This window comes from Poecilia formosa, unplaced genomic scaffold (assembly GCF_000485575.1).
Source record: "Poecilia formosa unplaced genomic scaffold, Poecilia_formosa-5.1.2 Scaffold211, whole genome shotgun sequence".
Lineage (NCBI taxonomy): Eukaryota > Metazoa > Chordata > Actinopteri > Cyprinodontiformes > Poeciliidae > Poecilia > Poecilia formosa.
The window spans coordinates 1,079,993-1,092,684 of record NW_006800150.1 but is presented as its reverse complement, the minus strand read 5'-3'; the positions used below and the strand labels follow the sequence as shown (position 1 = coordinate 1,092,684).

Sequence of the window (12,692 nt, the reverse complement as noted above, 5' to 3'; positions counted from 1 at the left end):
GGGAGGAGGAGAGAAATTATAGATTAGAAGTAAGACAAAGGCGAACAAGTCGGGGAGAGAAAGTTGAGAGTTCACTGGAGTATTGTTGGTTTTTTCCTAGAAGGCTGTTCTCTTTTCATTGACACCTGTGCTTTATCAAATGTCCGACATTCCAGCACCCTGCAGCCTAGAGTGATAGGTGAGAGCTCTCAATCACACATTCAAACACCGGCGTACCCAGACCGCACAGAAAAAAAGAGGAGCTCAAATCCCCTTAAACATCTTTTTCCTTGCCTCCCTGTCTTTATGATTTTCATTATCACAACCTTCATTTTTTCTCACTTCTTACAATTTCGTGACACTTTATCTTGTCTAATCGAACAAACAAGGAAAAACTTCTCTGGAGAATTTTGTAGTAAAAGAAAGAAAGAAGCCATTATTTAAGAAAGATGAACTGAAAACTGTTCATTGTCTTTGGCAGAAGGATGTGAGTTCAGACCCCAAAGCTGTCCAAGACGTCTCAGCTGCGACCAACAGCCTCCTGGAGAGCCTTGGCGTGCTTGGCGTTGAGGTAAATGAACCGCTGACACGGACAGAGAGCACCACCCACACAGTACCACATGCAAACACGACATCCAAATTATTTGTATCCAAAGTTCAGTTGTCATGTTTGTAACTGAAATCAATTCCTAACCACACAGATAAACTGTCAGAATTCAACCAAAGGTAATGGTGTAGCAATTTGTATGCACTGCATTTGGGTAGATTTGGTCAATATTTCTGAGTAGAAACAATGTAAAGGCCAAAAGACACGCAAGTTCGTTTATCCAACCAACTGCCGTGCCCCACCCCAAACAATTTTTATGATCATTTTGATATTCTAGTTTGTAATTTACATAACTGAAATAGTGAAAAACTTGTTAAATATATTCCAACAAAGTCAAATGTTAATCTTTTGCCTCACAACCACAGCTAAGATGTCCCCTTCATATGCAATGGCTGCCTCAAATATTGGCTTTACAATTAGCCTTGTCTCTAAGCTAGCAGACCTCTAACACAGAAACTTTACCACATGACTTCCAGAAGATACTAACTATACCATATTGAGATATTTATTGTCAAAACAACCATCAAAACCTTATACCTCACCGCATAATAAAAGAAATGAGACAACCAGAAGCAACATCTGACATTTTTCACACTGCTTGAGCAAAAATTAAACCCAAAATATGGTTAATATTAGTAACACCCTCTTACGTCAAGAGTTAACCTGACAGAGAACCATCTACAACTGGAAATATGTCTTTTGTTCTTCAATAAAAGTAACCGGAGTACATGAGACTTGACCCAGTGAAACATTAAGTGTACCATCACTGATGCTGCACGTAGCAGAAAACCATGAAGAGCCACATGTCTGACCCCAGCTAGTGTAACTGAGTCTGCAGTGTTGGAGTGCAATGAGAAATCAGAGATGCAGCAATTGGTTGAGCATGCTCACCAAACGCAACACAACCCCCTTTTCTCTCAAGCTCAGGCTCTGCTGATCTGACAAAACATAAAGACCCAGCTGTCTGTGTGTGTGCGTGCGTGTGTGTGTGTGTGCATGTGCATGCGTGTGTGTATGTTGAGGCTTCCTGTCTAAGCAGCTGACAGATCCCTAAAGAACCGCTCTTTTCTTCCTTTACCAGTGAAAATGTTGCAACTTTGAGTCAGAATTTCCTTTTTCCTCTTTGCACAATATTTAATTCCTCTTTTTGATTGGAACAGCGTAAAGGTGAAGCTTTTGACATCATTGTTAGAATAATTTGAAAATTTAAAGGTCTATGTTTTTCACAACTAAATAGCTGTTCTGTGGGCACAGTGCGGTATACTTGGTTACAATGACAGAGCAGCTGTCATCAGCTGATATGCAAGCAATGGCATGTTGTTGCTAACAAAATGCAGGGGACCAATCTAATTTGTGGTGTGTGCTTTGGTCCAAGGTTTTTAAATTATTTGTAAAGCAAACTACAGCCTTACTGTAGTTGCAGAATGTTTTGTTGTTTTTTCAGAACTAGATCTTTCACACATTTGGACATGAGCGAAAGAGAATGTTAAAAATATAAAATTATGGGATTATTTTCTTTTCATATTTTAGGAAAGCTGTCAGAATAAACAGGATAGGAATAACAAAGATGTCATGCCACATATTCAGTTCAGTGTTTTTTTAGATACACAACATGATTAAAATCATAGGAAGCATCCTACATAATTCTGGCACATTTAGATTTGCAGTCATAATATCTAAATAATGTTCTTAGCTGATTTATATGTGACTTTTCACAATTCTACCAACAATGTTATTGAGAACAATTAAAAATGTTTGATTAAAGACTTTTTGAGTCCTTTTTTAAGATCATCATTCTTGAAATTTACGACTTGCAACTCTAACCAAAGAGATTATTATAAATCTTTTTAACACCGTGATGAAGTCCTGGTGTATAAACATAATACTCAACACAACATAGATCAAATCCAGTATCAAACTGGTTGCTTTCTTGTGGTCATGCGTGTGTGTGTGTATTGAAAGGGCTACGTGTGAGAACTTCATTTGAGTCATCAGGTGGACATTTTCCAGCCAGTCACCCCCTAATACAGCAGTAGAAAGGGAATCAGTGTTCAGTTTTTCTGCTGACCATTATTTTGCTTTCCTCTCTGCTCTTCTTATCAAAACAACCTCAGATAGCCTCATTTGCCATTCCTGGTGGAAAAAAACAAAATTTCCTCTACACCGCATTCTTTGCAGTTTTATTCAATTTCCAGCAAAAATCAAGCCAAAAAAAAGTCTTGCATTCTCCAAAACACATCAAAAGTTAACTTAATATACTCTGATTTCTTGGAAAAATGTGTTCAGTATCTGTTATGCTTGTTAAAATTTCATTGTGTGATCAGCCTTTGAGAAGCTCTTGTCTACATAGCTGTGTGCTGGAGTGGAAACTTGAACTTTAATAACCTCACAGAGGCTGTGAGCTGAGGTTACTCTGGGACAATTCTGTTCTTCTGCCTATCTGCATCCCAGTTTTATTTTCCATGTGTGTGCAGTTCAGGACATCTACATTCTTGTATAGAGCAGGTATTGCTCATCGAGCCACCTCGCCAAGTTAGCGTGGGAGTTTGTCTTGAAGGGAATGACAAAATGATCTTCTTCCCAAGAAAAACGCTCATTCACACAGACCTACAAACACAGTTTTGGCGTCCAAAGTCACCTACATGCACATGGTGATATAAAGACGTGTCACTCAGAAGGTTGCACTTTGTTTGTGTGAGAAAGGTTGTGGCGAAGAGGATGTTGGTACTCTTAAGTGGAACGACAAATGTAAGCATCTGCCACAACACACAGAAAACCTCATGAGCAGCGAGTGTAAAATAGCATGCAGCATTTGTACACACACACACACACACACACACACACACACTCACGCCATGCACTATTTCAGATGAAACTGCAGGAAACGAGGTTACCCTGATGTAGCTGCAGACTCAGCTGCAAGGTAAACCGGGTTTAAACAGTAACAGAGAGACTGGCTCTCACTTTCTCAAGTTTTGAATATCTGTTTTAAGTGCCATGGGAAAAAATAGACCCATAAATATATGAATATGTAAACAGCACTGTTTTCTGTTATGCAACAACCAGGAAACACTGGATGTTTGCATATCATCTTGTCCATATGTGCCTGTGCGTGCATGTGTTTCTTTGTCTGCGAGTGCAGAGTTGTGAATAAATGTCAGGATAATAGCGCTCTACTTGTGGAGCCAGCAGAGGTTTGCCTGTTGGGAGAAATGACCGAGAGTAACCTCTCTTTGTTCTCAACCCTCCCTCTTTTTTCACCTCCTGCTTCTAACACAGCCACTTTATTTCTTTCTTTTACTCTTTCCTCTTTCTTTTTTCTCTTTCCTCTGTTTTTTTTCTTTCTCTCTTTCCTCTCTCACTCTATTTCTTTCTTTCTTTCTTTCTTATCGGGTATAGTTCTTACCCCTCCATCCTTCCACCCATACTTGTTAAATGGGTGAGATCTCCCTGTTATTCATCCTTCTTTCATTCCTTTCTTGTCACGAGTTGAATCCCTGATTGCATGTTTAGTTGAACCACTAGGAAACATAGTTAAACCTGTGCTGACTTGTCACTTGACCTATGGTAACCTGGCTGTGCAGTGAACTCGGTGATGTCAGAACTCATATGACTGCTGAGTGCTGACGGTATAAAACCCCGCTTCCCATTTCTCACACTGAAGAAAACCAAAATGTGACAAAAACTCAAATTGCTCTCCATTGGAGACAAACACAACTACAGAGTTTATGCCAATTTCAGACAAAGACTGCAATTCAGACATAAGTTCTTTTCACGCATTATCAAGAAATCCCCAAACAAAGAGGAGGGCTGTGTGCTGTTTTGTTCCAAACATCAGGATTCTTTCCAGTTTTTAACGCACATATTTCTGCCTCTGCGTTGGCCTACAAGTATCAGTTTGTGAGTTGTTGATTTGCTGCAGAGCAACAACATTGTTGCTGTGGCATAAACACTCGGCATGATGGTTGTTTCTGATGAAAGACACTGTGCTGACTCGCATTACGTGTTATCTAAGCTCTTCCCTTAAAAGCAGCGCAGACCCTCTCTCACACACGCACGCTCGGAGGACTGGGAACAGCAGTTAAATTTATCTTAGTCGGGCAGACGGTCAAGTGTTAAGTGTCTCCACCCCTCAGAGCTGCGCTTCTTTACATGTATCGAATGTACACGCACTGTGCGCATGATGACTGTTTTAAACCGAGCTGTGGCAAACGAGAACCTGCCAGATGTGGATTTTTATGTCTCGCATCTTGACTGTCAGCTTCAGTACAGGAGAAACTGAGACTTTTGAGGTTTCCTGAAGGTGTGAAAAAAGGTGTGAAAAACTGGGGGAAACTGAAACCGTAAGCACAGAGAAAAAAATAAAACAGTGAGATAATCTTTTTTTATGCCCAAAGGGACTAATTTTGGGCATAATTTTTGACTAAAATCATCTATTTTTAAAAACATTGGAAAAAAACAACTCACAGATATTGAAAAAAGCAAACTTTGAGTGTTCTATCAGTTGTCCATATAACTCTATGGGGTGCAAAGACTGACCAGAAAAATATCTGATCCCTGAATTTCCAACTGGTCGGTCACCAATAAGCTCCAATTGTGTTGAAAATGACCAACTTATAATCACAAGTAAAATACAGCACAAGTAAAAACATGACTAAACTATGCTTTCTAAGTGAATCCATCCGGTTTAATATTTGGAATTAGCTTTACTCTCTCCCTAAGCTTAATGTTTGCGTCTCTCTCTCGACAGCTTGCCAGCATGAAGAGCTGGAAAGACATGAGGAAGGAGATCCTGTACCTGACTGCAAACTCAACAGGTTCTCCGAAGCAGATGTACCAGGCCGTGTCACGTATCGTTTGCGGACATCCAGAGGGAGGCGGCCTGAAGATCAAATCCCTCAACTGGTATGAAGACAACAATTACAAGGCTCTGTTTGGACACCACGGCAACGACAGCGACAGTGAGCCCATGTCCACCTATGACAACTCTTCAAGTAAGCATCCTGGTATTTGTTTTAAATATAAAATAGTTGTTTTTGTTCAATACTCAAACTGCGGTTTGTGTTTCTCTTTTAGCTCCTTACTGTAACAACCTAATGAAGAACCTGGAGTCCAGCCCCATTTCCAGGATGATCTGGAGAGCCCTCAAACCTCTTCTGATGGGGAAGATCCTGTACACCCCAGACACTCCAGCAACACAGAGGATCATCCACGAGGTACAACAGATCCCTCACAGTAAAGCTCATTATCAGAATACCTCCAGTAAGAAAAAGTTGACCTAAAAGCTTTAATTTTGCAGGTCAACAAGACCTTCCAGGAGCTGGGGGTGCTGAGAGATCTGGGCGGCATGTGGGAAGAAATGAAACCTAAATTTTGGAGCTTCATGGAGAACAGCGACGAGATGGACTTGGTCAGGGTGAGTATGTACACTGACATCATTTTTGTAGACAAAACATGGCTGTGTTCCTAGTGTTCCTTTCTGTTCAGCCCCAAATAAAATTCAGGCAACTTGAGGGCATGTATGTAATTATTTATCCTGAGTTTGTTTTCTTTTTGGGTCACTTTCAAGTTCTAGGGCAGCAAGGAAAGATGGATAATAATAAAAAAAAATAATACAACCAATCCTAAAAACAGACATGTTCCAAGTACAAAATCAAACCCTGCATTCTCTGAACACATTAATATCAGAGAGTCAACCACACAGAGCTATTGCTCCACTTCCTCAATTTAGATGAGCAGTTTTTAGTGGGCATAGAGCTCATAATGTGGTTGTTTTATTGATGGGAACTTTTACCCAATTTTTGCCGCCTTCTTTCCTTAACAAACTGCTTAAACACCACCTCCATCTAGTGGTGTATGCTTGTAAAGTACCTTGTACATTTTTCTAGGAGTTAAAGATAAACTTCTATTATTTTTGTTTTTGTCCGTAACGTATTTACTGTAGAAGCCCCCACCCCTGGGGTACTTTATTTAACATTCAAACAAAGATGTTTTCTCAATAAAAAAACAAAAAAGATGAACTTGTGAAAAATACTTTTTTATTATATTTATCAGAAGAACATGTATCAGAACAATTCACTTGCAACTGGTAGAAAATAGAGCACAAAGCAGCTGCTCTCTGAAACCAGAAGGAATGCAGTAACCATTCAGAGGTTTTCCTTTTTTACACAGTTGCTAGACATAAATCATCTAAACTGTTCTGTTTTTCTTCCAGTCCCTGCTCCAAAGCAACACCGGCGCCGCTTTCCTGGACGCTCAGCTCAGTGAGACCGAGTGGAGTGTGTCCGATGTGGCGGACTTCCTCACAAAAGTCTCAGAGGACCGCAGGCCTTCAGGGTCAGCTTACACATGGAGAGACGCGTTCAATGAAACCGACCGTGCCATAAAGACTATTTCACAGTTCATGGAGGTTAGTGACTTACGGATTTTATTTTACTTTTCCATTGCAAGGCAACAAAACAGAAATCTAGACCATTAAACTACATTTTTACATAATCTTGTTTTTTTACCCCCAGGGTTTACATGGGAAATTATATTACTGTTAGTTTAAGATCCTATCAGTAAATCAGAGATTCATGACTCTTGAAGTAGTCTGAAAAACTTTATCTGTCTTTGGATAAAACCAATAAGAAAACCAACGACTGGGGAAAAGGGCGTTAAATGCCGATTATGTTTTTAGGTCATCTCCCTGTGAAATCGTCATTAATTTTTCCAACGATTTTGCTTGACCTCAAATACCAGCACAGCTGTTAATACAAACCTTGAAATTAAATGTTCTTCTGCTTCACATGCTTCATCAAACTCAAAGCCATGTGATCTGTATCACTTAAATAAAACAAGGTCAGCCATAAATCCTCCCACTGTTAGTCAGCGCTTATTCTCTGTACTTGTTTTGGTCTCAGGAAAGTTCCTTAAATATCCGCTTCCACCTTCATAATGATCTGATTTCTATTATTTCTTTTCATGTCATGTTTGATCACGTATATTTTAAGTTATTAGTCTTCCATTTCCTTCTAACACTGTAGATTAAAAACAAATATAATCAGTTATGTATCCATTTCCAACTTTTACAACCTCTGACTAATGTTCCACTCCAAACAACCCAGTGACCTACTGACTTTCTTTAAGGAGATCCTATAATCTATATATACGGTCGTTTGTTGCAGTAAAATCAATATTACAGCTCATGAAACTTCACCCTTTAGTGGTTTCTATGTTGTATTTCTCTGAATTTGCTCTTCTGAATGTTTAATGTTTATGAAAGTTGGAATGAAGAAATGTGGTAAAATTCAGCTCATGTTAGATAAACAAATGAAGGGTTGATCTGTGGGAGGGCTGAACAGATCAGGTAAAAAATTCTGTGGTTACTCTGTTTTAAACTCAGAATGAACTTTGTGAACTGTAAAAGGTTCATAAACTGTTTTATCATTAACAAGATAACAAGGATAACTCAATAAAATAGATTAAATGGTAATAACAGTCAATCACCTAACAGTTAATTGGACCTCTTATAGTTTTATTGGCACAACAATATAACAATAAAAATTCTGAATCACTGCAGCAACATTTTCTCATTATATCCTTTCCCTACTTGCCTGATTTCTTCGGCTCGTTTTCTAACTCCCTCTTCTTTTAGTGTGTGAACTTGGACAAACTGGAGTCGGTCCCCAACGAGGAACGCCTGGTCAACAAGTCCATGGGTCTTCTGGATAACCAGAAGTTCTGGGCGGGAATCGTGTTTCCCGACATCGCTCCCAATAGCACCGACCTGCCGCCCAACATCAACTACAAAATCCGCATGGACATCGATAACGTGGAGAGGACCAACAAGATCAAAGACGGGTGAGTGGCGACGGGAAATAGTTTTTTTTAATTTTTTTATCTTAGATTGTTTGTTTGTTTGACAGTTTTCACATTTGCTTTCTTCGTCACTTTGCAGATACTGGGATCCTGGTCCCAGAGCAGACCCCTTTGAGGACCTGCGCTACGTCTGGGGCGGATTTTCTTACCTGCAGGACGTCATTGAGCAAGGAATCATCCGAGCCATCACTGGTATTGAGGAGAAGACGGGCATTTACATCCAGCAGATGCCCTACCCTTGCTACGTTGATGATATGTAAGTGATTGTACTAAAAAAAACTTTTCATCTACAAAGATCTGGCAGTATTGTACCTTAAACATTTCACTCCCTTTTTTTTTTTTAAGATTCCTGCGAGTTATGAGCCGGTCGATGCCTCTGTTCATGACGTTAGCCTGGATGTACTCTGTGGCCATCATCATCAAAGGCGTGGTGTATGAGAAGGAGGCGCGGCTGAAGGAGACCATGAGGATCATGGGACTGAACAACGGCACCCTGTGGCTGAGCTGGTTCATCAGCAGTTTAATCCCCCTGCTGATCAGCGCCGGCTTACTGGTGATGTTGCTGAAGGTGTGTGTTGATGAAGACAAGCACATGCATTATTTCTATCATTTAAAATAGTGGAAAACGTGAGATTATTATTATTTTTTTACTCTTTTCTCAGATGGGAAACCTTTTGCCGTACAGCGACTCAGGCGTTGTGTTTCTTTTCCTGGGATCCTTCGGTGTTGTAACCATCATGCAGTGTTTTCTGATCAGCACTCTGTTTTCTCGTGCCAACCTGGCGGCGGCCTGCGGAGGAATAATATACTTCACCCTCTACCTGCCCTACGTTCTGTGTGTTGCTTGGCAGGATTACGTGGGATTTGGAGCAAAACTTGTAGTGGTGAGTGAGATAGATTTCATTACACCTGAATAAACGCAGTCCCATGCGTTTCAGTGATACCACTGGTAAGGACATGTAAAAAATAAATTAATATTTTACAGAGCACATGGTTCTAGGTGTTGCTTCAGTGTGATCTTAAATTACTGCAGTAAAAATGATTGTTACACAACGTTTACTTGTGTTTCCAATAAAAGTTGTTGGCACCGTACATCCATATCTTAAACCTAGCGTGATACACAGGGATCCCAGGAATTCCTGCTATGTAAACTGTGGATATTGTGTTTCTCTCTCAGAGTCTTCTGTCCCCTGTGGCTTTTGGCTTCGGCTGCGAGTACTTTGCCCTGTTTGAGGAGCAAGGTGTGGGAATCCAGTGGTCTAACCTTCTAGCGAGCCCCCTGGAGGAGGACAGCTACAACCTGACCACCTCCATATGCCTCATGCTGTTCGACGCAGTGCTGTACGGAATAATGACTTGGTACATCGAAGCCGTTTTTCCTGGTAAGAAGCACAAAAAAATTTGATTTTTCTTAAAAAATCTGATGTAATCTGTGCAATATAAGTCATTTTAAAAATGCATAATTTTGTTGCAGGTCAGTACGGGATCCCCAGGCCTTGGTATTTCCCTTTCACAAGAACATATTGGTGCGGAGAGAAGGAGAATCAAAACATTAATACTCCTCTGTCCAAGAAGGGCAATGCTGACGGTACAGCAAATACAATCCTAAGTAATACCAAACTGCAAGAGAAGCCTTTGCTTATCGCTAATATGTTGTTCTTGATTTCATCACATCTACAGCTGTGTGCATCGAGGAGGACCCAAGCCACATCGACCCGGGTGTTTACATTGAAAACCTGGTGAAGATCTACAGCCATGGAAACAAGCTGGCTGTGGACGGATTGACCCTTAAGTTCTACGAAGGCCAGATCACCTCCTTCCTCGGCCACAATGGAGCTGGCAAGACTACAACCATGTACGTTCACAAGATCAGTGCATTTACCAACTGGAAAAAATGCAAACGACTCATTTCAAAGTGGTGACCACGTTCTGTTTGCGATAGGTCAATCCTGACCGGACTGTTCCCACCCACCTCTGGCACCGCCTACATCCTCGGCAAGGACATCCGCTCCGAGCTCAGCACCATCAGGCAGAACCTGGGGGTCTGCCCGCAGCACAATGTGCTTTTCAGCATGTATGTATGCACTTTAACTGGAAAACACTTTAGCACACTTAGGGCCCCCTTTATCGTATTTCAAGCGTTTGTGCTGTTTGTTGGTTTGCCGTGAATCAGGTTGACCGTTGAGGAGCACATCTGGTTCTACGCTCGCCTGAAAGGTCTGCCCGAGGAGAAGGTGAAGGCTGAAATGGAACAGATCGTCAACGATGTCGGACTGCCACACAAGAGAAAGTCTCGCACCAGCACTCTGTCAGGTCGGTTCCTAGTTTCAGGTTTCATCACTTATTTTCATCACTTAAATTGTTTGTTTTGCACATGTTTAAATTTGGAACACATGTTTTTTGTGCAGGTGGAATGCAGAGGAAGTTGTCGGTAGCGCTGGCGTTTGTCGGAGGTTCTAAGGTTGTCATTCTGGACGAGCCTACTGCTGGTGTCGACCCGTACGCACGAAGGGGAATCTGGGATCTGCTCCTCAAATACAGACAAGGTAAATGAAACAAATGTTATTTTTGTGTGTCATATATGTAAAAGTCGGCCAAAGGCCTTTAGTACGGCAGTGTTGTAGTGAGTGACCTTGTGTTTTTATGCACGTTTTAGCCCGCACCATCATCCTGTCCACTCACCACATGGATGAGGCTGACATCCTGGGCGACCGTATTGCTATCATTTCCCATGGCAAGCTGTGCTGCGTGGGCTCCTCTCTCTTCCTGAAGACTCACCTGGGAACCGGCTACTATCTGACGCTGGTCAAGAGAGACTACGACCTGTCTCTACAGTCCTGCAGGAATTCTGCCAGCACCGTCTCCTACATGAAAAAGACAGAGAAGGTAACCGAAAAGACATTTTTATGCTTACTAGCCTGCTTTAACAAAACATAAAGATGAATTTATTAAGGTTTTTTTACCCCCACTTTTTTCAGGAGGACAGCGTATCAGAGAGCAGTTCAGATGCTGGCCTTGGCAGCGAACCTGAAAGTGAGACTACCACTATTGGTAAGAACTGGAAGATTAATTTTTCTATATAAGAATTCAAAAATGATATTCACCCACCTTTCTCTCTCTCTCTCGTTTTTTTCCTGCTCATCTTTCCCATTAGACGTCTCCCTCATCTCCAGTGTGATTTTCAAGCACGTCTCAGAGGCTCGTCTGGTGGAAGATCTCGGACATGAGCTCACCTACGTCCTGCCATACCAGTCAGCTAAAGACGGCGCCTTTGTTGAGCTTTTCCATGAGCTTGATGATCGACTTACTGACTTAGGAATCTCAAGCTACGGAATTTCTGACACCACCTTGGAAGAGGTAGGGGCTGCTTTTTTAACCCTTTAATCCATTTTTAGCTAACATTCATTGAATCTCAAGTGAACCCTTAAACTGACCTTGTTTCTTTTTGATGCGGCAGATTTTCCTGAAAGTGGCAGAAGATAGCGGTGTTGATTCTGTTGAGCTTTCAGGTGAGATTTACGATGTTTTAAATGCAGCAACTGCAAATGAAAACAAAAATGAAAAACAAATACAAGCACTGAGTAGAGTAAAAATAAGCAAGTATACTTTGGTGTTTTTGTAGATGGAGTGGTACCAACCAGAACCCGACGGCGACACGCTTTTGGAGACCACCAGAGCTGCCTGAAGCCCTTCACCGAGGATGACTTTGACTTCAATGACTCTGAAGGTGACCCAGGTAGAATTTAATTGCCTGCCACGCAGAGCAATGACGAATCTTTCAGTTTTAATACGGAGGGGCATTGTGCATTTGAAAAATATGCCAAAAATCTGAAACATTGCACAGAAACCCAGGCAACCTGAGGCTCATGTGCTGCTGTTACAACACTGGAACAGATGCATGCTTTTAGCAATAACTACAAGTTTCATTGCTGTTGCAAAACCAGAGAACACATTTATCTTGTTTCTACGTTTGCTGACAATGTGTCTTTTCTGTGCAGAATCTCGTGAGACTGATTGGCTCGGTGGAACAGATGGCAAAGGTTCATATCAGGTCAAAGGCTGGAGTCTGAAGAGACAGCAGTTTGTCGCGCTCCTGTGGAAACGGTTCCTGTACGCTCGCCGCTCTAGGAAAGGCTTTTTCGCTCAGGTGTGCTGTGGTTAAAGTTGTGGTGCTCTTATCATTAACACAACTTACTAAGTTAATTATTTTACACCATGCCCATTTTACTGCACTGAAGTTTAAATG

At 41.3% G+C, this 12,692-nt stretch overlaps 1 protein-coding gene across 3 annotated transcripts in view; it reads left to right on the top strand.

Moving 5' to 3' along the window:
- Positions 1-12,692, top strand: part of LOC103148755 (ATP-binding cassette sub-family A member 1-like) — a 33,488-nt gene that overhangs the window by 13,301 nt on the left and 7,495 nt on the right. Inside the window, exons 8-28 of one of the 3 annotated variants that reach the window (XM_007567677.2) lie at positions 461-550; positions 5,337-5,580; positions 5,663-5,802; positions 5,886-6,002; positions 6,801-6,995; positions 8,223-8,428; positions 8,526-8,702; positions 8,792-9,014; positions 9,109-9,330; positions 9,624-9,828; positions 9,921-10,034; positions 10,127-10,301; positions 10,389-10,520; positions 10,620-10,759; positions 10,855-10,992; positions 11,103-11,332; positions 11,425-11,497; positions 11,601-11,803; positions 11,904-11,955; positions 12,069-12,173; positions 12,445-12,593. In XM_007567677.2, the coding sequence (XP_007567739.1) occupies positions 461-550; positions 5,337-5,580; positions 5,663-5,802; positions 5,886-6,002; positions 6,801-6,995; positions 8,223-8,428; positions 8,526-8,702; positions 8,792-9,014; positions 9,109-9,330; positions 9,624-9,828; positions 9,921-10,034; positions 10,127-10,301; positions 10,389-10,520; positions 10,620-10,759; positions 10,855-10,992; positions 11,103-11,332; positions 11,425-11,497; positions 11,601-11,803; positions 11,904-11,955; positions 12,069-12,173; positions 12,445-12,593 (3,330 nt within the window). Of the gene's footprint in view, positions 1-460; positions 551-5,336; positions 5,581-5,662; positions 5,803-5,885; positions 6,003-6,800; positions 6,996-8,222; positions 8,429-8,525; positions 8,703-8,791; positions 9,015-9,108; positions 9,331-9,623; positions 9,829-9,920; positions 10,035-10,126; positions 10,302-10,388; positions 10,521-10,619; positions 10,760-10,854; positions 10,993-11,102; positions 11,333-11,424; positions 11,498-11,600; positions 11,804-11,903; positions 11,956-12,068; positions 12,183-12,444; positions 12,594-12,692 lie in introns of all 3 variants that reach the window. The other 2 variants (XM_016679434.1, XM_007567673.2) reach the window with 2 other exon arrangements.